A 25,494-nucleotide genomic window follows, 5' to 3' on the forward strand; every position below is an offset into this window, starting at 1 on the left:
TGTGGCTCAAAAAGCAGAAATGGTGCGCCTACCGTTTTCTCTTGAGCATTACTCACCCTGGTCCTGAAGTGCTTGTTTGACGCTCCAGAAGAGAGGTAGTCGGCGGCTGCCTTGTTGACCTGAGGGTCCTCTGCAGTGAGGAGGGATGCCAGGGCCCTTAGGGTTCTGCTTCCAGGCCAGAGAGATGACAAAGGCACCTCCTCCAGTTCTGCGAGACAGCGAGGATAGTCTCCGCTGCACAGGACCTCTGCAAACACCTCTGAGGAGGAAGCCAACGCAGACACACGCAGATTAAACCAAGGATAGGGCCAGCTGTAACACTCACAGGCCTCACCTACACACAAACTTCCTTTCTACTAAATCCTGATTAGAGGTGAGGTGATCGATCCAGATACATCGATGCAAACGCTGGTATTACTATTGGATTGATACTAGCATGATAGCATCAATACTGTTGGCAGTCACGTCAATTTTATTTATAGCCTATAGCACATTTAAACAACAGAAACTGACCCAGAGTGCTTTAGAGACTGGCACATTTACATTACATTAAAAAAAACAAAAGGAAAAAAAACACACAGCTTCAAAACACACGAAAAGCTGAAAGCTGCGTTTTTCTGTGTTAACTAATTATTGTGGAAAGCAAAGGTCACAGTGATTTAGCTCAGAATTTGCAAATTGCTGATGATTCATCTCATAAATCATGAAACGCTGCTCTTCCCCAAGTTGTGGATAAAGCATCAAAATGTTAGCTCTAATATTTGGATTAACTTGGAGAAATCTTGGACTTGCACAGGTGGCCGTATATGCCACGTAGCACAAAATATCCTAATTTTGCGACTTAGGTTAAGAAAATAATTCGATTATTACAGGACGCAGCCAACAACAGAGGAATTCGTGTCATGATGTAAGCATCACAGCTTTTGCGCACCCTCTCTGGCCAGGTGCAGCAGGTGCGTCTCCATGTCCTGGACTTCATGTTGTAAGATGTAGCTGTAGAACTGAAACACAGTCAGGACGTCCTGAGAGAGCGCAGCAGCGGGAGCACTCTGTGCCGCCAGCAAGTCGCTCCTGTCCACCATCTCACCCACTACCATGCTAATCGCTGGAGAGGAGAGAAGAGATCGGTGCATTGTTCCAAGATAACGGCATAACATTATTTAGTTTCAGCTATACAACAAAAACCAAAGAAAACAAAATCACAATGCTGTGTTCACACAGCCTGCAGTCACAGTTTACCTCATAACATAAAGCAGTTTGTTTCTATCCATTTTCATCAGCTGCATTATATTCTCAGTTAAATGCAGATGTCTCGTTTCCCCCTCAGGAGCACATTAAAACCTGTTTACACCCTGAATACGTGAGTCAGTTGAAGCCCTGACTGAAGATGAAATTTTAAGTATAACCCGTGGTCTGTTTGCAGAAACAAAGAAGGGACGAGCGAACCTGTATCGGCGCCGTGTGGGCGGTTCTCCTGCAGCACCGCCGTGTAGCGCTGATTCATGTGTTTGAACACTCTGTCCAGCGTGGTGTGGAAAAGTCCCTCAGAGCCGCTGCACTCTGACCACAGAGTCATCAGCTGGGGGCGCTCCACGAGGCCCGGGAGGACTGAGGAAAACAGGGCAGAGCACGAGGTCAGACCACAAACCCTCAAACCTCCTTCATGCACCGTAACGATTTGTTTTTCTGCTTTAAAGTATAAGATGTATGTTGCTGTTTGGGATAAGTTTCCAGATTATGCAAAAACTACAGAGCCAACCTTGGAGGGGTGAAGCATGAGAAAAGAAAGGAAAAATGGAGGAAATCTGGTCTACGTGTTTAGATACCCACCATCAGCAGCAGATGTTATTGCTCCCAGTTTGTCCACGCTGATCTCTGCTAACTCCTCTAGCAGCTGGGTCTGTCCTGACAATTTAAGGAGGACACTGCGACGCTGCCAGACACTGACCCCACTGGTCAACATCTGCCATGTTACCAAGAAAAAATGAAAACATGTCAGATGCTAAAATTTCCAGAAGGTAGCTGGTGTTTTACTTAAGCAGGATGAATGGTAATTATGATATCAACTATCAGAAGGAGCTCTACCTGTATGAGGTGAATGCAGTACTGAAGGTGGATGACAATAGCCACGTCCAGATTCTCATTTCCAGTGGTAAGTGGGAGGGGGCTTCCTGCCACACTGTTGCCCACCCCGGTGTCCTCTGTCAGGGCTTCGCTCAGGTGTCCTCTGGCTTCTGGATGCTGAGCCCTGAGCAGCAACATACAAGAGTCACCACCGAGGGGCAGCGGTAACACACCGACTGTACGTGTAGTGAGTTTGTTTTTAAAGAGTCCAGTCATCCTAAGAATCCTAAGAATTAAACTCTTCATTTGCTGCCAAGCACTTCAAAGTTCTCACAAAAGTTTTGGTATGGGACCTTAAAAAAACCTGCACGTGTATATATAAATAAATGAAACTGTAATGTTTTAGCCAATGCAAAATATTACACTCACCCGATCCTCTCTCCATCTGCATCAAAGATCGGAGACCTCTGTGGGGGAATGCTGATGACGGCGTTATCGTCTCCGGTATCATCGTCGTCAAAGTCAGAGGTGTTGAGGAAGTCAAAGCTCTCCAGGGCACTCTCCACAGTCAGACTGAGGCTAGAGGATCGACTCCTGTGACCCGGGAGACGGCACTGGGGGGAAAAGACAGGATGATGGGCATCCAAAGAGTATAAAAACAAGACAATAAAGTTTAAATGAACCCTAGGATGGCAGTTTCTCTGAAAATATTAGTGCACAAGAGGTTCTGTAGATGTTAATGAGATGGAGTTTACCTTCAGTAGGTCTTCCAGACGCATCACTTCCTGCTCCAGGTCCTGCAGCTCTCTGCAGCGATGAGTCAGCGACTCTAATCTGGTCAGCAGGCTGTGGATGGCCTCCTCCAGGCTGCTCTCCAGGAAAGCCCTGCTTCCCTCTCCTGCCCAGCTCAGACTTCCCTCACCCTCAGCAGCGCTCCCACTGGGCGGCATCATTTCTGAGGAAGTCAGCCTCTTCACGAGCTGCTTCGTCAGGCTGCCCGCCTCCTCTGTGTCCAGTTCCACAGGTTTCAGCTCATCGGCGTGATCCAGGAAGACATCCTCGGGAGCCACTGCGGACAGCTGTCCATCTGAACACAAGGACGGGGCAGCTGAACCACAGTTGGAGCTAGAATTACGCTGAGACTCTGTGCGCTCCCACTCAGAGTCTTCGGCCGCTTCGGCTTCATCGCTGGCAATGCTGGCACTGTTCCTGCTGCCCCTGCTTCCTCTACTGCCCGTCTCCCCATCCTCCTCATACTCTTCCTCCTCCTCTTCCTCCACTAAATGCTCCTCTGCGATGGAGTCCTCCCTAGTTGGGAAGATTTGCGTAGGTAATGGTTCTGTTTCCGGAGGAGTTACAGTAATCTCAGGGTTGGACTGGCCCGGGGAGTAGGAGCTCAGGGCAGGGCTGGGGCTGGGCGTAGAACCAGACGTATCAGAGAAGGTGAAGGACAGACGCTTGCACTCAGCCACACCGCAGCCGCCGTTCTCGAAGACATCGTCGGGCAGTGTGGACTGAAAATAGAGACAGGAGAATAAATCTGTGCTGCAAACAAGATAAAGGACTGAGATCTGGCTGAAATCAGTGAATGAAGGACAGAAAAGTGCAGAAGAAAGCTCCTCTTGTTTTCCAAGATAGAAAAAGCGACGGCACACTATACTGATACTATACTTGTGATCAGATCTGAACCCAAATTGAATCGAACAGTGAGGTAAATATAAACAGAAAACATAGGAACAGCTTAACGAACATGCAAACAGACGTGCAAAGAGCCACACATGGCGTTCTGTAGTCCTTAAACAAAGGGACAAGGTGAACCCAAGTGTGTCCACAAGAGCAGAGAACTACATCCCCATCATGTCAGTGGGGGTAAGAGGGCACACAGAGTCGGGTTAGGAGGGTCACAGGGGCCACAACACACTCACATAAACCTCCAGACTGGATTTGGGCCTTGGCCGCAGTGAGGCCAGGTCACCAAACGAACGACTGCGCCTTAGCTTCTCTAGCAGGGTGTCTCGGAGCATGTGCAGGAAGGAGAAGCGCTGGCGCTCCACGGGGTAGGGCTGCCACTTCTTTACACAGTAAAGGCAGGGAAATAAGACAGGGTGTTGGGTATTTGAGGGCAGGTGGGTGAAATGTAGGATATACAAGATGGGGGCAGAGTGTGGGTATAATGGGAATATACAAAGAAAAGGAGGGAAACGGGCGAGGGTTAGTTTAAGGGTGGTGCCTGCACGGCTTAAGCATCAACTGGAAAAAATAACATGGGGCATGATTTACATCACGGTGCAGACAGTGCATGGGTTAGTGTGTTATGGATCACAGAATATGCTAACAACTTGCTTGACTCACAAAAAAGGAGGTGTCCTGGAAGGTGGGGGTCTCCGGTGTGCCCTGGCTGTAGACGGACACTCGTCTCTGGAGAGCTGCAGCTTTGCTCACATTGCCAGACGACAGAGTCAGGTCCTCCACGTCGAAGGGGCTGGAGAGGAGGATAAAAAAAGACAAAGCTCTTAATGACACTGCTTACATTTGGTTTCAAAAACCTACAAATGGGCAGCCCTAAAAATGTGGTGTAAACAACCACAAAGATTCACTGTGATGCAGTCACTCAAGCCACTTCCTGAGGTGGTCTGTTGCAGTGTAAACAACAATATTTCATGATGGGTTTTCAACATGGGCTGGTAAAAACATCATTGATGAGGTGCTCCTTTTTGAAAATCAGTACTGAAACATTTGGTGCTGGCACTGGAGCTGTGTTTGGAGACCTCTGACCACAGGTGTGCACAGCAAGGCATCTCGGTTGTGTAAAAACAAAGTATGAAGTGGGTGTTACTATGATGTTTCACCAGCAGATGGCAGGACCCCACAAGGCATGCAGACCCCGACTTTAATGCTGTGACACTAACAACCGTTGTAGATGCTCCAAACATATGGCCGGTCCAGCAACAAGACTAAAATAGTTCTGGACTACCTCTGAACAATCCTGCTACCCAGCAGTGATACCATCTGGCAGCTGCCAACTCATTATGTACCCTAATTCGTGCAACACCGGTTAGATTCAGCGAGCTTCTACTTACTACCATGTGACTTCCAGGTTGAGTTTGATGGTCCCGAGGTCGTTGACGTCCACAGCCACCACCTGAGGCACGGCAGTGAATAGCTCCTTGGTCTCACAGATGACGCTGCCCACCAGCATGTGTGTGGCCAAACCCTTCAGCTCCGTCACCTGATGGGCACAAGCTTATGTTTCTCATTTCAGTGCCACAGGGCAACGTGTTAGACACGAGGCTATCTGGGTTTGTACAGACCTTGATGTTAATAAGGTCAGTAATGAGGGGCATGAAGACCATCTCGTCTCCATCCCAGCTTTGCCTGGAGTTTACTTCAATCCTCCCCTTCAGCTTCCACCGCTGGCGACCGTAACGCATGAAGATCTAAAGGAAGGAGCAAAAAAAAAAAATGTAACCACATAACTTTATAATGGCTGAACTAATAAGCTAATTTTTTTTAAACTGCTCACTGTTTGTCTCACTAAACCAACCAGCTAAGTGCTAACTTTGGAGCTGGGTGGAGTGTACAGTGGTGTTTCACTGAAAGATGGCCAAAGCTGTTGCTACATAAATATCATTACAGCGGTTTCCAGCTGAAAGAGTCACTTGTGTCTATCTGTCTCAATCCTGTTAAAAGTAGACCCAAGAGTCAGCAGTTAGGGCAAAGAAAATAAACTTGCCTCATATTGGTCTCCAGGACAGAGTCGAGCAAATCCTGCCAAACCTGTCAGATAGAAGTGACAGATATTTATATTATGCACAAAGAGGAGAGAAAAAAAACCCCCATCATTTTTTGGGGGGGGGGTTTACAATGAGTTAAGCAACGTTAGCTCACTTTCTTATTCAGAATGAATTATTGCACAATGAGACAAGCTGCTTTTAACTGTCAAGCATATTTTTGTCATGACTTTTCAGGGATTCAGGGTTTCTAACTTGGTCCATGAGTGAGAAATCTTAGGATTTTTGCTCCAATGAATATAAAATCATCACCAAAACATCTGGATTCTAAATAATCCCAGTGTGTAAATGACTAAACTTGCATTAACTTCTCATGTAAATCATTCACGTCCCACCTTTCATTTTGATATGAAACTCCCCGAGCAGGTTCTCCAGTTCGCTCTCAAATGCGCTCATGTTCTGGAGGACGGAACGAGAGAGATAAGACTCATCACACAAACGGCCCTCACAAAAACGAGAACAACAACAGTAATCAAGTTATCTCTGCAGGCTCTGACAAAGCCGGTCAACACCAAACTACAGAGGAGACGGGAGGGCGGGTCTAAGCCCTCGGCACAGGTGGCGACAGGTGCGCTTGTTATTGGGATTTAAAGGTAAGTATCTGGCTTTGCAGGTTAGTGTTTACAAATCCCTGTAAGCAGTAATCTGTATCATATACTTAGAGTGGGTGCTGTCAGACGTGACTACGTTTAATGCGCCCTGTTCTGCGTTTATATATAATCTGCAAATATCTCTGTTTAAATGTCATAATAATTATTGTAACCCTACAATTACAGTTACTTTTTACAGCTCCATTCGCTTTACAGGACTAAGAGTCTGCAGCTGACAGCTCTGAGTACCTCGGTGTATTCCTTGTACCGACGATTAACCTCCGCGATACTCTCTTTGGTGCCTTTGGTGGAGGGCGAGGACGAAAAGGCCTGCTTCATCCGGATGGCACCCTCTCTGAGACGGCTCTGGATGCAGAAGGCCTCGTATAGCTCATCCACCTGCACACACACACACACACACACACACACACACACACACACAGAGTCCCCTCCATCTTTAATCGGCCCTCACGAATTTGTAGGCGGGGTAACACACACGAGACAGAAACTTGTGCAGTTATGAAATAAAGTTATAAACTTCCATATACATGAAAACATCCCCGGGCAAGGAGCAAATTCCCAAAAACTTCCAACTGCCATGTGAATTTTTCTGTGTTTGCTTCCCACTGGGTTTCATTCACGGATGGCACAGCTTCAGGCTTGTGCAATGAGAGCAGAAATAAGCACAGACATGATTAACTTTTGCTTTACACTTTATTTCAGATACACATCTGGTCACATGGTCAATAAGACTGTACAGGAAGTCCAAAACAGAAAAGGCCTGCAGAAGTAAACACAGTAAAAAGGCTGACATTGCACACACAGACAGAAAGACAGTCATCAAGACCGACAGGAGAGACAAATGGATAAACTAAGAATGGATAAAAATGTCCTGAAGTAAGCTGGCACATGCAGCTGCTGTATATCTGTGTAACTCTAACCCGACGCCTGCACTGTCCCAGTCTGCGAGCCCAGTGGGACACTCCCACGGCGAGGCAGCAGCAGACGGGGTTTAGAGCTCATTTGTCTGCCCGACTGCAGTTTGCAGCACTAGCCTGACCTAACCCAAACCCGCAGGGAGAGGGAACGACTCCATCAACATCCTGCTGTCTCAGTGTGAGCTAAAATGTCAGCGTTTCAGCTGAAATCAAATCACGATGATGCTGAAGCAAAAAGCTCAGCTCAACAGATTCACTCCGCCGTGAAGCCACAGGCACAGCAGATTTAGATGATTTTATTATGAGCAAAGCTTTGGTAATGAAGTCATTATAATTCTTTATAATAACGCTGTTTCAAACGTTTTTAATTGTTTCACATTTCCAAACACAAGTGCTCCTTAACCAACCCTACTCTATAAAAATCAAGTTCTCCTCATCAATATTTGTATTTCCTAAATTTTTCACATACTTCATTAAAATTCAAACATTTAAAAGGCTCCAAAAACAGACACGAGTCATTATGAAACAACACTGAGCTGTAATCCCAGCACTTTTTGAGGATGCGGTTGACTCACTCAGAGCCATTGTACCAACAACAACATTTAGCAGCGGTCCAGATTTTTAGCGTCCTGCCCTTTGAATCTTTTGGCTTATTTTGAACTAAAATTCACATGTGATGAAGCGGCAGGCGAGCAAAAAACAAAACACCTCTGGTGAGCCTCATCAAAGGGAAATATCTCCGGCCGCCTGACGAGAGCGCTGAAATATTGATGCCTCGCGCTCTTTATGGCAGTCATTAGGGAGAAGCAGGAGAAAATGGGCTATTCTGGCTCCTGTCGTCCCAACAGCTTATCTAACTGTTTGTTTGTGTATCTTTTGTGCATCAGCCGAACGCTGCCAGCCTGTTTGTGAGTGCAGACTTTTTGCACGCGCCGACGTGCTGACATGTGCATGGAGAGCGAGTTTTTGCAAGCGGTGGGTGGGCAAAGGAGTGCTTCTAATAAAAAAGAGTGAAAGTGGTTTGCGGTGGGATGGATATTAGAGTGTGTAACTCTTTTTGACACACACATACGCACAAACCCACCCACTCCACCTTATACCAACTAAGCCTTCACCACCCCCCACCCTCAACCGGGACCCAGCCCGTCTGTCTGTCTGTCTGTCTGTGGTATGTGATGTATGTGGCGGGGCGGCAGCAGCTGAGCTGAGCCAGCTGGAAAACAATTTCAAACCTCAACTGTTATTCTCAGCACTCGGAGAAAATAACGGGTTTTGTTTACGTTGAAGGGGAAAAACACAAAACGTGTTTTTGTGCATGATCCAAGGAAACTTTTTACACCTCACATAAATAAAGACACGACTACAACGAGGTATTCATTGCCTAATGAAAAGCCATCATTCTTTAGAGGCAATCAGCGGCTGTATCATATTATCAGCTTAATGGTGCCAATTTTTGTCCCCAATTACAAAAAAGCCCTTTGCTGCCTTCGAGGAAACGTCCTTTTGAAGGTCAGCCAGGCTCCTCCACTCCAGAGGGTGGCCGTCAGCATATTGCTGAGCCTTGGGCACATTTCAGCCCAGAGGAAAAAAACCAAAGAAACATGAAAGGCAAAACACAAAGAAACAAGAGTAACCTCAGCACAGGAGGAAGGAGAGGACTGCACCCGGCAGAAGCGCTGATGCTCTTTTGGACGCGCATACACACAGACAGACGGACATGTGTTATACATCCTGATAGCAGCTCCTGTGGAGATCTCCCCGCCTTTCTGCCCTTTGTCTCCATCGGTTATGTATCATTCAAGAACCGTAAAATAAATAACTAAAATAAAAAATAAATTAAAAAAAAGAATACATCTGAAACATTACATGGTTGTAATTTTGACAAAGGCAGAAAATATACAAAAAATTGTAAAAAAAAAAAAAATCAAAACAAAACACTACATCAATTTTCTTTTAATGGAAGCTTCCCTAAATAGTAAAAATCCATTTTTTCCCCACTGTGGATCAACAAAGAAAAACAATCTGCAGATTTCTCAGGAATAAAAATAATCTTTTGGAAATGTTACACCAATGCTAATAACAGTAATTTTAACATTAATTAAAATAAAAATATAAAATATGAACATTTAAAGCACTTCTTTAATCACAGGAAGAGTACTGTTTAACAGGCCGCCCGTAAAGACCATCTGAACCTTTTTAAATCACCTCTCTACAGAGACATTAAATGGAAATGTATTCTAAATTAAGTCCTCTATTGGACTGTGCTAATTGCAGCTCGCTGCGATGACAAATAACCTGCACGGCTCAGAGACCGAGGGATTATTGGAATTACTGGGGAATCAGTTATGCTCAGAGTGAGCACGATATTGCATATTTATGTATTTGGTGTAAAATAAAAAAATTTTTGCATTTTGAAACCATTTTGAATGCATCCCTTCCTAAAACACTCCTAATAACATTTTCTTGGTAGTTTGAAAGGCAGCTGTGATTAAGAATCGCTGAACGTTTTAAAGGATTATCTCACTATCATCAGTGCGTATGATTTAAAAACGTGGGGTTTTAGATATTAGCAGTGAATCTTTCAGATATGGCAGCAATCCTCTTAAGATATGGCCATTATTCTGGATCATAGATGGCGCCTCGCGCACGTGCACACACTTTGTGCCGGGGGACCAGTGATTATAAGCAGATTAAAACAGGCGGGCCACACCAAACAGCTTCAAACACACATGAAGCTCTCTGGGGAGCTGTGGGTGTGTGTGTGCGCGCGTGCCAGTGGCAAGATTAGCATTCAAGGGAAGTGGGGAAAGCAGAAAATGCCCTATATTACAAATAATCACATGTAAAGCATGCACACTCATTCTGGATTGAATTTGGCACGTGTTTAACACACACGCGCTCTCTCAGGGGAAGAGGAGACGTCTGGCAGACGATCGTCTCACCTTCAGTCTATTTAATGATGCCCTGCTGATACCAGCGGTCAACACCCACTCCCCCAAACACCCCCCACCCCCACACACAGATATATATAGTCTCTGTCCCATGCAGGACATCATACGGGTTGTATCGTGCCACCTGCTTCCTCCATGTGTGCCAATTACTACTCAGACATCTGCAGGCAGCGCAGGAACAAAAGAGCAGAGCTGATGTGACTCACAAACTAACAACTTGCTGATGGATGATTGTTAAGTCATCCCTCACGGCAGCTGTCCTACACAAAGAGACACGCCTGAGCCTGAGCAAAAACACTGACAAACATGTTCACGCTTACTGTAGCTCAGCTGCTGAAACGCCATTTCTTTCGCTTTTTTTCCACTCGCAGTGTCTTTGCTGAACAATGTTTTGTTTACACATGCACTGACCAATCACGTACATGTGTTTAAGACATGCGGAGTAGTCCAGATGAGTTTATTGTTCCCCATCCTATATGTTGCTTTTAGTTCTGAAGTCCTCATCTGTCCCTTTTGGTGCAAAAAAATAGAAAAAAAACAAAAACTAATCAGCATCAGCTGCCTGATAAAAAATGCATACTTCCTGTTTGCCCTGTCCTACATACTGTCGATTTGTTTGGACCATAACCAGCGTGTTATAAGCCTTCTAATGCAATCATACAAGTCACACGTCCCTTAGACTTTATGTCCTTACCACTACAGCTACTTATGGTTACTGATGCGTAGTTTAAGTCAGTCTGTGTGATGCTGAAGTTGTTTCTACATTATATTTTCACACATTCTGCCCAGTGTCAGGAAAAATCAGGTCGGGACATTGGCCAAAGATGCCCTTGAACACATGTAGCACACAGCAGGTGACAGTCCCCTGCAGACATGTCTGTTAGTCTGGGTACAGTGGGTAGCAGCACACATGGCGCCCAGTGAACCAGATATTTGTGCTCTCACATGCACCTCTGTGAAAGTGAGTGATGATTAAAGAAAGTTTGGGCTGAAAATGATTTTTCTTTTCCAAACTCACCGGCCACTCCATTAGAAACACCTGGTCAGCTGCTTGTTGATGCAAGTATCTAATCAGCCAATCACATGGATCAAGAGGATGTTTTCTCTGGACACTTTGGGCCCTTTAATACCAACTGTATTACTTTTAATTAGAAGAGAAACTAGCATCTGATTAATTTAAAAATAAAGACAAACCATTTGTCAAGTCACAAGTTTGAGTCTTTTCTTTAAACTATTTTATCTCTGATAAGCTACACAAAGTCAGATAGTGAGTATAAATAAAAACTGATTGAGTATTAGGCTTAATTTTAGTTACGCTTCAGCTTTTGAGTTTTTTTACATGGCACGATAAATCAGACACTTCACTGCTATTTCAAATATTTACCCTTTCATTCAAATCTATTTTTGCATGAAGCCTGAATGAACAGAAGAGCTTAAGAATAACGCTAAGCAGTACGTGTTTGCTTAACATCATCCGTCACAAGACAGAACAAGCGCCGACTTCTTTTATCTCTCTTATCAAAGTCAAAGTGGAGCAAGCTGCAGATACACTTCCTGAGTTCCCTCTCATTTTTTCCCCCCATCTTTGAGGGCCGTGTCAATCGCTCCTCGCTGCAAACTGCCCTGACCCAGATTCCCTGTCGCCTTCATCCCCGCAGAATCGCAGTCACGCTGCTGTGTTGTTGTTTACCTGTGTATGCTTTTGGGACAAATGTTCTGAAGGTGGGTTTTGTAGTCGAGATGCATGTGAACATAAAGGGTTAACGCCACCCAACAGACGGCCCCATCGAGCTCATCGGGACTTCAAAGGCTCTGTCTCCGGGTAACCATGGTTACCTTTGGAGCTGCGCTGTTGTTTGGGCGTGTGTGCTCTGATTGCCTGCTGTCACATCTGATTTGACGCACAGCGAGGAAGACCATTAAAGCTCTACAAAAGGCGATGTGGAAGAAAAGTCAAAACCTTGTAGGGGATTAATGTCCCCAAATGGCAACCTGTGAGGTGACTACAAAGAGGATGCAGGGGGCCAAAAATCCCTACCTGGCAACCTCAGAAAGGATGTTTTTACCTCAACCATGGAAACAGCTGGAAACTTCCCTAATATATAAACAGATTAGAAGAGCAGGAATGCTAAGCTAATGCCTGGCAGCAAAAAAGCAGGTGAAGTTACGCCTAAAACTGCAGCTTCACTCAATAAACTCAACGTGAAACCGGTGGAAAGAAAAGTTGTGAGAACAACAAACATTTTAAGAAATGTGTCTGTCTGTCTGTTTTTGTTAAGAGTTACGCTTCAGTCACAAAGGCCTGAGAAATATCAGTCACATCCTGGGAGCCAAAGGTTGATAAAAAGCGGTGTATTCTCTAATCGGTTGGCGAGTCGTTGCTGGAGGTTGCTGGGTGAAATTGGTCACAAAGAGCTGCTGAGATTTTGTAGATGCAACACCACTAACTGTGTGTCATTAACATCACGCTCACTGTGACAATACAGGAAGTATTGAAAAAGGCACCATTTACCAAGCCCTAGAAACTGGTCTGCGACCATTATGCAATCCTTGGTCATAAGGCAAACTACAGGCAACTGTAGCTAGCAACCAAAGCACCCAATATGGCAGGCTGCTCTTGAGCAATGTGTGCATGAGAAACCTCGACATAGTGTTGCACCAAAAATCTCTTTGCAATTGCTTTGGTTGACAGCAGATTGCTGTGGTCACTCATAGTTTGCATTGAACTTGCATGCAAACAAACTACTTTCCGAGTGGTGCTGAAAACAGGAAAAATGTGACAACAATAGCCTTCAAAGTAAAACTTTGAAACATTTTAGCTGTAGTGGTGAAGCACAGCTTTCATTCTGAAGGCAAACATTCTCCGTTTCCAGTTTGCATCACTTTTTTTTTTACTAGATTTACCAAGTGCACGCAAACTGTCTGCGACCATGACAACCAAACTTTGTCCATAGATAACAATTTCCACCTAGAATCAACATCTAAACATGTATCAAACTCTCTCTTGTGTGTAAATCCATAGTAAAAATGGGCCCTTAATAGTTTCTGATTTCTGTGTTTATGCTAGTGCTGTGCAGGTAGCTGGCTTTCTGTCATGATCAACAGCTACTTTCACACTTTAGTCTTTGCACAGCTCAAAAAACAAAACAAAACAAAACAACGCAAGATGTCATTTTTCTGAGCTTTTCATGTGATGGTAGGTAGGTGTTACCTTTGAACAGCCAACTCGCTGAGTGCTACAGTTAATACCGCACCGATACGGTTTCAAACCAATAAAATAGATGCATTTAAAACTATCAAACATTTACTTAGAAACAGGTAAAAATATGCATCAGCACTCTGTTTCCTGGGTGAATGCTTGGATGGGATGAGGCCTTAAATACCGGTTTCAGACTTAAAATAAGCTCTTAATCAAATGCCCCACGGACTTACATTAAAAAGTCCAACCGAAGACTCCCATATAGATCGCCTCAAATACTTTCTTTGGTTTAGAGACTGACAAAACAATAAATATGGCTGTAAAGAAATCCGAACAGCCTTACCTTGCTAATATGAAACTCCAGACGTCTCATGTACCTCTCGATAGTTTTGATTTGCTGTAGAAAGACAGCGCAAAAATTTACAGGTCAGAATTTGGCTTCATCTGTTTTTTGTTTGCACCACAGATTATAACAAGGTAATACTTACATATTATACAGCAAAATGTGCAGAAAATACAATGTTCTGTACAAATATGTTATTATAAGATTCACACGATAAACTCCAAACTTGAGCGTGTGTTACAGTAGCCCCTCCCCTCCCATCATCTTACCTTGTCAAGATCATACAGCACTCCCTGGAGAGAAAACACACGCAGACACACACGTGAAATTACAGAGTTACTAAAAGGTAGGGCAGCTTATCCAAGATCACATTTATCTGCCATCAGGAAGAAACTGTTTTTCCTGTGTGCACACATCAGGCAGCCACGATGGCATAAACAATGAAAAATATTTCCATGTGTGCGTTCAGGGTGACCGTGGCTCAGGGGGTTGGGAAGCGTACAGTGGGGCAAAAAAGTATTTAGTCAGCCACCGATTGTGCAAGTTCCCCCACCTAAAATGATGACAGAGGTCAGTAATTTGCACCAGAGGTACACTTCAACTGTGAGAGACAGAATGTGAAAAAAAAATCCATGAATCCACATGGTAGGATTTGTAAAGAATTTATTCGTAAATCAGGGTGGAAAATAAGTATTTGGTCAATAACAAAAATACAACTCAATACTTTGTAACATAACCTTTGTTGGCATTAACAGAGGTCAAACGTTTACTATAGGTCTTTACCAGGTTTGCACACACGGTAGCTGGTATTTTGGCCCATTCCTCCATGCAGATCTTCTCGAGAGCAGTGATGTTTTGGGGCTGTCGCCGAGCAACACGGACTTTCAACTCCCGCCACAGATTTTCTATGGGGTTGAGGTCTGGAGACTGGCTAGGCCACTCCAGGACTTTCAAATGCTTCTTACGGAGCCACTCCTTTGTTGCCCGGGCGGTGTGTTTTGGATCATTGTCATGTTGGAAGACCCAGCCTCGTTTCATCTTCAAAGTTCTCACTGATGGAAGGAGGTTTTGGCTCAAAATCTCACGATACATGGCCCCATTCATTCTGTCCTTAACACGGATCAGTCGTCCTGTCCCCTTGGCAGAAAAACAGCCCCATAGCATGATGTTTCCACCCCCATGCTTCACAGTAGGTATGGTGTTCTTGGGATGCAACTCAGTATTCTTCTTCCTCCAAACACGACGAGTTGAGTTTATACCAAAAAGTTCTACTTTGGTTTCATCTGACCACATGACATTCTCCCAATCCTCTGCTGTATCATCCATGTGCTCTCTGGCAAACTTCAGACGGGCCTGGACATGCACTGGCTTCAGCAGCGGAACACGTCTGGCACTGCGGGATTTGATTCCCTGCCGTTGTAGTGTGTTACTGATGGTGACCTTTGTTACTTTGGTCCCAGCTCTCTGCAGGTCATTCACCAGGTCCCCCCGTGTGGTTCTGGGATCTTTGCTCAACGTTCTCATGATCATTTTGACCCCACGGGATGAGATCTTGCGTGGAGCCCCAGATCGAGGGAGATTATCAGTGGTCTTGTATGTCTTCCATTTTCTGATGATTGCTCCCACAGTTGATTTTTTCACACCAAGCTGCTTGCCTATTGTAGATTCACTCTTCCCAGTCTGGTGCAGGTCTACAATACTTTTCCTGGTGTCCTTCGAAAGCTCTTTGGTCTTGGCCATGGCGGAGTTTGGAGTCTGACTGTTTGAGGCTGTGGACAGGTGTCTTTTATACAGATGATGAGTTCAAACAGGTGCCATTCATACAGGTAACGAGTGGGGGACAGAAAAGCTTCTTACAGAAGATGTTACAGGTCTGTGAGAGCCAGAGATTTTCCTTGTTTGAGGTGACCAAATACTTATTTTCCACCCTGATTTACGAATAAATTCTTTACAAATCCTACCATGTGGATTCATGGATTTTTTTTTCACATTCTGTCTCTCACAGTTGAAGTGTACCTCTGGTGCAAATTACTGACCTCTGTCATCATTTTAAGTGGGGGAACTTGCACAATCGGTGGCTGACTAAATACTTTTTTGCCCCACTGTATCTGTAACTGGAAGGTCGCCGGTTCGATCCCCGGGCTCTCTGTCCTGGTCGTTGTGTCCTTGGGCAAGACACTTTACCCTATCGCCTACTGGTGTTGGCCAGAGGGGCCGATGGCGCGACATGGCAGCCTCGCTTCTGTCAGTCTGCCCCAGGGCAGCTGTGGCTACAACTGTAGCTTGCCTCCACCAGTGTGTGAATGTGAGAGTGAATGAATAGTGGCATTGTAAAGCGCTTTGGGTGCCTTGAAAAGCGCTATATAAATCCAATCCATTATTATTATTATTATTATTCATTAGTTTAAAAATTGATGTAATATATGTGAATTTTTCATTTTCTTTATAAAGCATTTTCGGCTTAAGCTGTGAGTCTCACAGGCTGTAAACATTACGAGGAACGATGTAAGTTAATGCAGAGTAACTTCTCACCAGGCGGGAGTTTCTCTTCATGTCCTTCATCAGACCTGTGAGTTTGTCCAGCTCCGTCTGATGAACCTCCAGATATTCACTTCACAGGGGAAACAGAGAAACACTTCAGTCTTTGCATAATACAATGAATTAAATTAAAACACGACTGCAGAAGTTCAGACGCTCACTAACGTTACGTTCACCGCTACAAATTCACTTAATGACACCAAAGAATACATGTGGAACATAAACATCCACAGAGTTAATGCATTCAGAGGCAAACGTCAACAAGCTCAAACAGGCTGTAAATGCACAAACTAAAGCTTCTGGTAATTACTCAGTAAGCCTCTATACCAGGAAAACTCACTGCATAAACATTCTTTATATACAGTTCATGACAAGACCAGACTCCATCCATTATAAAAACACAACCATCAACATTTTTTTAAGGCCAGAAAGAGTGGCACATGCACTGTGTGGGAAATGTAAGCAGCACTTCTGTAATACTATCTGTTTAATCAATCTGTAGTCAAGAACAACACAGTGCTTATTGTACTTACTGACTATCTGCTATATGGCTTCTATATATCTACTAACTTTAAAAGGTCTGGCATTACACATAGAAAGGCTTCTTGTGTTTCAGAATTTGTGTCAAGTATCTAGTCTAGAGGCTTTTTTTTTCTTTTTATATTTCCAAGTCGAAAAAGAATGGAGCATTTCAAGGTTTCAAGGTACTCTGGAAGACTTCATAGTGTGTACTGTAAGTGAATTTGCTTCATATTAACTACTTAATTGTGTGCATAGAACAAGTGGATGAGTTACTCACTCCAGGCCTTGTTTGAGTGCTGTGTAAACCTCCTCCAGTCTCTTGGGCTGCGGCTCTCTGGAGCTGCTGCCTCCCTTGTGGCCTGACAGGTGGGGCTTCTTAGGCTTGGACTGAGGCTTCTTCTGCACTGCAGAGTTCCCCATGAATGAGTTACATCTGCACACACACAGACAAACGCACAAACACGGGATAAGTTACCATTTGCTGATTGTGCCTCACAAGAATTTCCTAAATCTCATCACACAGGCCCAAAGGCGCCACCTTCCATATTATATTTATCTAATATTTATCACAGGATCTCTGCAGCACTTCAAGTGTCAGGCCACCAGCTGCCAATAAAAGCAAGGAGTTATATTTCTAGATTATTTACACCATCCTGAACACATCCTTGGGCCAGTTACAGCATGAGTTCATCTCATCTGTCAGATGCATTGACCTTGTTGACTCTGCTCACACCAAAATGAACACGTCCTTGGGCCAGTTACGAACTTGTATGTCCATGTGTTTGTTTGTGCAGGTGTTGTGTTTTTTCTATGTTAATTTAGCTGTGCCAGGGCCCTGTTCCGATTGGTGCGTGGATATACTGCCCCGGCGTGATTGGATCCAGCTGGAGGACCCGCTCATTAAAAGGAGGCTGGAGTGCTACAGCTGGAGAGGTCCTCGCGTTTCTCCTCATCACCCAGCAGTAGTCCTGTGGTAGCCGCTGGCTGCAGTATACGCTTGAAAGTTATGGAAGTGGAGTGGGTAGGGGTGAGCTGCCGTTTCTTTTGATCACCCGTTTTCTCCTGTTTTGAGTTAGTTAAGGAGGTCAGACTCTGTCTTTATTTTTGACTTTGTTTTGGTAAGGTCAGGGGTGCGGGATTTGTGTAGGTTTGTTTTGTTTATTGTTTTGGCCTTGGCTCACCCTGAAGTGTTGACACTCCCGTTTTGGTTCTCTTTATTCACATTCAATAAATCACCTCACATCTAACGGATTTGTTTCGTGTGACTGCTTGGGTCTTGGGGGGGAAGCGAGTGCCTCGCTCATGTTATGGCCTGGCCCTAGACGGGTCGTAACATGAATTGGGGGCTCGTCCTCTGCCATTTTCTGTGGGTTTTCGCGTGTGTTTGGTCTGTTGGCAGTTTTCTTGGGTGTGGGGGTGGTAGGTGTGTGGAATTATGGAGTTTTCTTTGGATGATTTTGTTACTTCGCCTTCATGGGATAAAATAGTGAAGTGCAGGAAAGCGGATTTGCTTATTATTGCTAGTTGTTATGATATTCAAGTGTCCTATGGTGCCCGCAAAGCGGAGGTTAGGGACGCTTTGTGTGCAGAGCTGGTGGAGCGAGGCATCCTTCCTGCCCCGAAGGCAGCTGTAGAGCAGCCTGATGGCGGGGGTGTGAAGGTGGCTCCGGAGGCTGAGCCGGGGCCGGATGCCAAAGGGCCTGTTAACGTGCTACCAGCCGAGGCGGACTCTGATGCAGCCGAGGCGGACTCTGATGCTGCTGGGGCAAAGATTGAAGCCGCTGGGTCTGGTACGGCCGGGGAACCCCTGGCGGGGCGGTCTACGGAGGATCTCCGTTTGACCCTCCGTATAAGGGAGGTGGAAACCCGTGCTAAAGAGCTTGAGGTACAAGCAATGCACCTCCGTGTCAGAGCTTTGGAGCTGGAGCGAAAGCCCTCCACATCTGCCTCTAGTCATCCTAGTACGTCCACCGCTGTCCCAACAGGTTTTGACATCACTAGGCACGTTAAACTGGTTCCCCCGTTTCGTGAGGCCGAAGTGGATTCCTATTTTAACGCTTTTGAGCGTATAGCGGCCGCGTTAAGCTGGCCGAAGGAATTTTGGCCGCTGCTGTTGCAATGCAAACTGGTTGGCAAAGCCCAGGAGGTGTGTACCAGTTTATCAATTGAAGATAGCCTGGATTATGACATCATGAAGAAGACTGTGTTGCAGGCATATGAGCTCGTCCCAGAAGCCTACCGTCAAAGATTTAGGAAGTGTGAAAAAACCGCCAATCAGACATTTGTGGAGTTTGCCCGTGAAAAGAGTCACTTGTTTGAACGATGGTTGCAGGCCAGTAAAGTAAAGGATCTCAAGGGGCTGAAAGAGCTTCTTTTGTTAGAGGAATTCAAAAAATGTTTGCCGGACCAAGTAGTCATTTATCTGAATGAGCAAAAGGTGACCTCACTTGCTAAAGCAGCAGTGATGGCTGATGAGTTTACTCTCACCCACAAAACTATATTTTCGGCCGCTGTCTCACAGAATATCAGGGTGGGACAGGAAAGGAAAATAAAGTCACCAAAGATAGGACTGAAAGATAGACAGGAGGATGGTGTTAATCGCGACTGTTTTTATTGTCGCGAACCCGGACATCTGATCGCTGTCTGTCCTGCGCTCCGGAGGAAAGAGCAGCGCAAAGGCTCTAAAAATCCAGCGGGCGTAGGTCTCATCAAAGTTGTCCCTTTGCCTAAATCGCATTCCACTCTCACCCGTGATTTGCACCATGCGGATGTGGAAATAGAGCCATGTTTTGAACCATTTATCACGAAAGGCTTTGTTTCTGTGACGGGAGAAGAGAGGGATAAAGTGCCTGTTACTATTCTTCGGGACACAGGTGCGCATCAGTTGTTTATGTTGGATAGTGTACTGCCATTGTCAGATAAAACTGCTTGTGATTCAGATGTGTTGGTTTGGGGAATTAAGATGAGCGTTCTTCGGGCGCCGCTACACAAGGTGCATTTGCATTCGCCCGTGAAAACGGGGCATGTTAAAGTTGCGGTGAGTTCCCAGTTGCCTATTAAAGGGGTTTCATTTATTCTGGGAAATGACTTGGCTGGTGGGACAGTTTTTCCACCGCCTGAAGTGGTGGAAACGCCTGTGCCTTCTGTTACTGTTGCTGCCACCCCTTTATCAAGTGTGTTTCCTGTTTGTGCTATTACTCGTGCGCAATCGCGCAAATTTGATGATGTTGTGGATGTTGCTGACACGTTTATGGCGACGCTAGACGAAAGAAAATCTCCCAGCCGTGAGAGTGGCAGAATAGGAAGCGGAAATGATGTGACAAAACTGATGCCAGAGCTGGATGAGAAATTGAATAGGGATGCATTGACAACCGCTCAGCAGAATGACTCATCACTGGCTCCCTGTTTTCTATCTGCAGCTAAGAGTGCAGGAAGTGAATCTCCCACTTCTTATTTTGTGCAAGATGGAGTTCTTATGAGGAGGTGGTCCCCTGACCGGTGTGGTTTGCCTGGTGCTACGCAGGTGGTGGTGCCGAAGCCACATCGAGGGCAGGTGCTTAGCTTAGCGCATGATGCCAGCATGGCTGGACATCTTGGGGTGAACAAAACTTATCATCGGGTGTTGCGCAACTTCTTTTGGCCAGGGTTGAAAGCTGATGTGGTGGCATATTGCCGTACCTGTAGCACATGTCAGATGGCGGGGAAACCTAACAGACCCATCCCACCTGCTCCGTTACATCCTATTCCAGTAATAGGTGAGCCGTTTGAAAAAGTAATATTGGATTGTGTGGGTCCCCTGCCAAAAACTAAATCCGGACACCAATACATACTTACAATAATGTGTTCAGCAACAAGGTTCCCGGAGGCAATTCCACTACGCACGCTGAAAGAAAAACCGGTGATAAAAGCACTACTTAAGTTTTTCTCTACTTTCGGGCTTCCAAAGGTTGTTCAAACAGACCAAGGAACGAATTTCACCTCAAAAGTGTTTGCACAGGTTGTGGAGGAGTTGCACATAAAACATGTAAAATCCAGTCCATACCACCCAGAAAGTCAAGGTGCTCTGGAGAGATTCCATCAAACCCTCAAAGCTATGCTGTGCAAGTTCTGCGCAGAGTCTGATAGAGAATGGGATGAGGGTCTGCCGTTATTGTTGTTTGCCGTCAGAGAAACCACTCAGGAATCCTTGGGATTCAGTCCGATGGATCTGGTGTTTGGACACGTGGTCCGCGGTCCCCTCCGCCTTCTGAAGGAGAAGTGGTTGTCAGAAACGTCTGAAACCCAGCATAATGTTCTGGATTATGTTAGCGGACTTCGGGAAAAGCTTCACCTTGCATGTCAGTTAGCTCGAGAAAATCTGTCACATACGCAGGCAAAAATGAAAGCTCGTTATGATAAAAAGGCTGTTCGTAGAAGTTTTCAGCCGGGAGAGAAAGTGTTGGTGTTGCTGCCTGTGGTAGGGTCCAGTTTATTAGCTCAGTTCGCTGGCCCATATGTGGTGGAACAGAAACTCAGTGACAACAATTATGTGATCCAGACCCCAGACCACCGGAGAAAGTCTAGGGTTTGTCATATTAATATGTTAAAATCGTATCACTCGAGGAGTCCTTCAGGTGCGCCGTCTCCAGTGTGCGCCGCTAGTGTTGTTTCTCCTTATGAACCCTCTGATGACGGGCTACTCCAGAAAAGTGAAGCGCTGGGTAGCGGCCGGTTGAAAAATTCGGAGATCCTAAATGATTTAGACACATATTTAGCCCACCTATCTGAGCCCACTCGGGCTGACATCACTGATCTGATAGAGGATAATTTATCACTCTTTTCTGACAATCCTCGTCAAACTGCTGTCCTGTGCCACGACATTGACGTGGAAGGACATAAACCGATTAAGCAGCATGCTTATCGAGTGAACCCAGTGAAAAGAGCGATAATGCAGAAGGAAGTTGACTATCTCTTAGAACACGGTTTAGCCTTTCCGAGCGCCAGCGCATGGAGTTCACCGTGTGTGCTAGTACCAAAACCTGACAACACTCCTCGGTTTTGTAATGATTACAGGAAAGTTAACGCTGTTACCAAACCTGATTCATTTCCTCTTCCTAGAATGGAGGATTGTATTGATAGAGTGGGATCGGCATCTTTTGTAACCAAACTTGATCTGTTAAAAGGTTACTGGCAAGTACCTTTAACTCCCAGAGCCTCTGAAATATCTGCTTTTGTCACGCCAGATCATTTTCTCCAGTACACGGTTATGCCGTTTGGGTTGCGTAATGCACCCGCTACTTTCCAGCGCCTTATGGCCAAAGTACTGGCGGGCGTGAATAACTGCGATGCCTACTCGGATGATGTTGTCATTTACTCATCCACCTGGTCTGACCACTTACAAACACTCTCCCTCGTTTTCAGCCGTTTTCAGAAAGCCTCGCTTACACTAAACCTAGCCAAATGTGAATTTGGCAGAGCCACCATCACATATCTGGGAAAACAGGTGGGTCAGGGACAGATACTGCCGGTGACCGCGAAAATACAGGCGATCGTTGAGTTTCCAGTCCCACAAATGAGAAGGGCGCTGCGCCGATTTCTAGGAATGTGTGGTTATTACAGAGGTTTTTGTAAGAACTTTGCCACTGTTGTCGTTCCTCTCACCGATTTGATCAGTCCGGTGAAGCCTTTTGTGTGGACGCCTGTTTGTCAGACTGCTTTCGAGTCTGCGAAAGCATTACTGTGCAGTTCCCCTGTTCTTACGGCACCAAATTTCATGTCCCCTTTCAAGCTCGAGGTTGACGCTAGTGCGGCTGGTGCAGGAGCTGTCCTTATGTAGGAAGACCATTGCGGCGTGGATCGCCCAATTTGTTACTTCTCAAAAAAATTCAACAAACATCAGATGAACTACAGTACTATTGAAAAGGAAGCCCTTGCCTTGTTGTTAGCCCTACAGCATTTCGAGGTGTATATCGGATCCAGCTCTATCCCTGTTCAAGTGTTCACTGACCATAACCCATTGGTTTTTCTCTCCCAGATGCAAAACTCAAATCAGAGACTTATGCGTTGGTCCCTTCTTTTGCAAGACTTCAACCTGCAGATCAAGCATAAGAAAGGGACGGAAAATGTCATCGCGGACGCCCTGTCGAGAGCAATTTTGTAGTTCAGGAATTAAACAATAGGAGGATTGTTTAATTCTTATGGAAGGGGGTGTTACGAACTTGTATGTCCATGTGTTTGTTTGTGCAGGTGTTGTGTTTTTTCTATGTTAATTTAGCTGTGCCAGGGCCCTGTTCCGATTGGTGCGTGGATATACTGCCCCGGCGTGATTGGATCCAGCTGGAGGACCCGCCCATTAAAAGGAGGCTGGAGTGCTACAGCTGGAGAGGTCCTCGCGTTTCTCCTCATCACCCAGCAGTAGTCCTGTGGTAGCCGCTGGCTGCAGTATACGCTTGAAAGTTATGGAAGTGGAGTGGGTAGGGGTGAGCTGCCGTTTCTTTTGATCACCCGTTTTCTCCTGTTTTGAGTTAGTTAAGGAGGTCAGACTCTGTCTTTATTTTTGACTTTGTTTTGGTAAGGTCAGGGGTGCGGGATTTGTGTAGGTTTGTTTTGTTTATTGTTTTGGCCTTGGCTCACCCTGAAGTGTTGACACTCCTGTTTTGGTTCTCTTTATTCACATTGTTAATAAATCACCTCACATCTAACGGATTTGTTTCGTGTGACTGCTTGGGTCTTGGGGGGGAAGCGAGTGCCTCGCTCATGTTATGGCCTGGCCCTAGACGGGTCGTAACAGGCCACCAGCTGCCAATAAAAGCAAGGAGTTATATTTCTAGATTATTTACACCATCCTGAACACGTCCTTGGGCCAGTTACAGCGTGAGTTCATCTCATCTGTCAGATGCATTGACCTTGTTGACTCTGCTCACACCAAAATAACTCGTACATACACGCACGCATACACATTTAGATGTGACCGACGCATTTAGCCTACATATTATTCAGACATTCAGACACAAATACAATCATACATTCTGAGCATTTAACGCGGGCGTGCAATCACATGCAAACATGTGCTTCCCCGACTCCTAGCTGCCGTTTATCCTCTGCTGGAGTGAACTTACAAACAAGGATTAATCCAGCAGTAAAAGACCATCTTTGAAAAGGGAGGCATTTTCAAAACATTCCTACTTTGGATGCACCGAATCTAATGGAGAAGGCCTGGTTTAAAGCTATAAATGTCTGCATTTTGTGGACTTGAAGCTAACTGATATATCAGAGATGTCAGAAGTGTTCGTGTGACGTCTTTGAATGCGAATTTCGAAAAAGTTTTCATGTCCCATCCACGGTGGCCCCCGAGAGGCCAAACGGACAATAACGTGACAGCCCAGCTGCAGGAAGTGACAAACGGCAAACGGCTAACAGCAGACGTGTGTCTACAGTTTTATTTAATCATGTGACTTAAACACACATTGCCTGCGTCTGTTTCTCCCTAAAAACACAGATCGGTCGCATGTTTTTGTTTCTGTCACTTCCACACGCCGTCTATCATTTTATCATGTCCCCAGAAACCCTTCCAACATGTTTTGTGTGCTTCTGCGGCATTTTTGTATTTGCTGCTTTTCTTAAGTTGCTTTGCATTTGACCTCTCAGGGCCACCGTACGTAAAAATAATCAGCAACCCAAGTTGTGTGGATGTTTTGCTGACTTTCATGTTAAAGCGCGATGCTTTGAGCGTGAGCATTTTAGATCCACTAATAACAATAAATAACTAGACAAATAATCACCAGTAAAAGCTTCACAGGCAGCTGCCCTCCATCAGCCAGAGAAACCACACAGACGAAGCTTCATGTGAAGCTTCTTCGCTCATTTAAACTGATGATGAAGAAGAGGCCCATTAGTATTATTTCTCAGTAATTATTGTGCTTAACTGCAAGTTGTTATTATATTAGGGATAACAGATGAATATACAAATGACTGACTGTGCCACAAATGGTAGCCTTTTGTGTTTCGTGATAATTCACTGCAACCAAGCAGAGTGAAAGGAGTGCTGGGGCAGATGTTATTATATTAGAGATAGAGAGCTTAGCCCTGATTGGCTGAAAAGTCTGTATGGTTTTTCATTGACTGACCTTTGCCATAGGGGACATAACCGTATACGACAGGTTGTAGGTACAACCCTCTGTATGCATTCAGGTTGAAGCCTTTAAGAAAGATTTTTCCAGCAACCAAGGAAGGTTTCTCCCATCCACACATCCATCTGTCGCTTATCCAAGTCCAAGTATTGAGGTCAGGAGTCAAAGCAAAGATGCCCAGATCTCCCTTTCCATGGTTACATCATCCAGATTTTCCAAGGGTGACACCAAGGTGTTCCCAAATCAGCTGTATGACATGTAATCTCTCAGGGGTCTCCTGGGTCTTGGATTAGACCAGAACACCTCACTCACAGTGGCATCCAGGAGGAATCCCAGATGCCCGAACCACCTCAACTGCCTCCGTTCGATTTGAAACAAGCTTTTGGGAACAAACTGATAAGCTGAATGTGTTTTCAGTTAGTCTTCATGGGTAAGACTTTACCATTTCTA

General features: G+C 45.3%; 1 protein-coding gene across 8 annotated transcripts in view; it reads right to left on the reverse strand.

The window, feature by feature from the left end:
• The window catches only part of ripor2 (RHO family interacting cell polarization regulator 2), a 74,893-nt gene that overhangs the window by 3,561 nt on the left and 45,838 nt on the right, over nucleotides 1-25,494 (reverse strand). For 6 of the 8 annotated variants that reach the window (XM_082522074.1, XM_082522072.1, XM_082522073.1 and 3 more), the window contains 18 exons: nucleotides 17,214-17,369; nucleotides 16,409-16,487; nucleotides 14,146-14,169; nucleotides 13,877-13,930; nucleotides 6,695-6,844; nucleotides 6,191-6,254; nucleotides 5,798-5,841; nucleotides 5,376-5,501; nucleotides 5,145-5,293; nucleotides 4,417-4,546; nucleotides 3,990-4,136; nucleotides 2,820-3,578; nucleotides 2,494-2,678; nucleotides 2,086-2,248; nucleotides 1,831-1,963; nucleotides 1,447-1,608; nucleotides 932-1,105; nucleotides 57-259 (listed from right to left, as the gene is read on the reverse strand). In XM_082522074.1, the coding sequence (XP_082378200.1) occupies nucleotides 57-259; nucleotides 932-1,105; nucleotides 1,447-1,608; nucleotides 1,831-1,963; nucleotides 2,086-2,248; nucleotides 2,494-2,678; nucleotides 2,820-3,578; nucleotides 3,990-4,136; nucleotides 4,417-4,546; nucleotides 5,145-5,293; nucleotides 5,376-5,501; nucleotides 5,798-5,841; nucleotides 6,191-6,254; nucleotides 6,695-6,844; nucleotides 13,877-13,930; nucleotides 14,146-14,169; nucleotides 16,409-16,487; nucleotides 17,214-17,369 (2,902 nt within the window). The remainder of the gene's footprint in view (nucleotides 1-56; nucleotides 260-931; nucleotides 1,106-1,446; nucleotides 1,609-1,830; nucleotides 1,964-2,085; nucleotides 2,249-2,493; nucleotides 2,679-2,819; nucleotides 3,579-3,989; nucleotides 4,137-4,416; nucleotides 4,547-5,144; nucleotides 5,294-5,375; nucleotides 5,502-5,797; nucleotides 5,842-6,190; nucleotides 6,255-6,694; nucleotides 6,845-13,876; nucleotides 13,931-14,145; nucleotides 14,170-16,408; nucleotides 16,488-17,213; nucleotides 17,370-25,494) is intronic. The other 2 variants (XM_082522076.1, XM_082522075.1) reach the window with 1 other exon arrangement.

This window comes from Aulonocara stuartgranti, assembly GCF_965226115.1.
Source record: "Aulonocara stuartgranti genome assembly, chromosome: 22".
In the NCBI taxonomy this organism is placed as follows: domain Eukaryota; kingdom Metazoa; phylum Chordata; class Actinopteri; order Cichliformes; family Cichlidae; genus Aulonocara; species Aulonocara stuartgranti.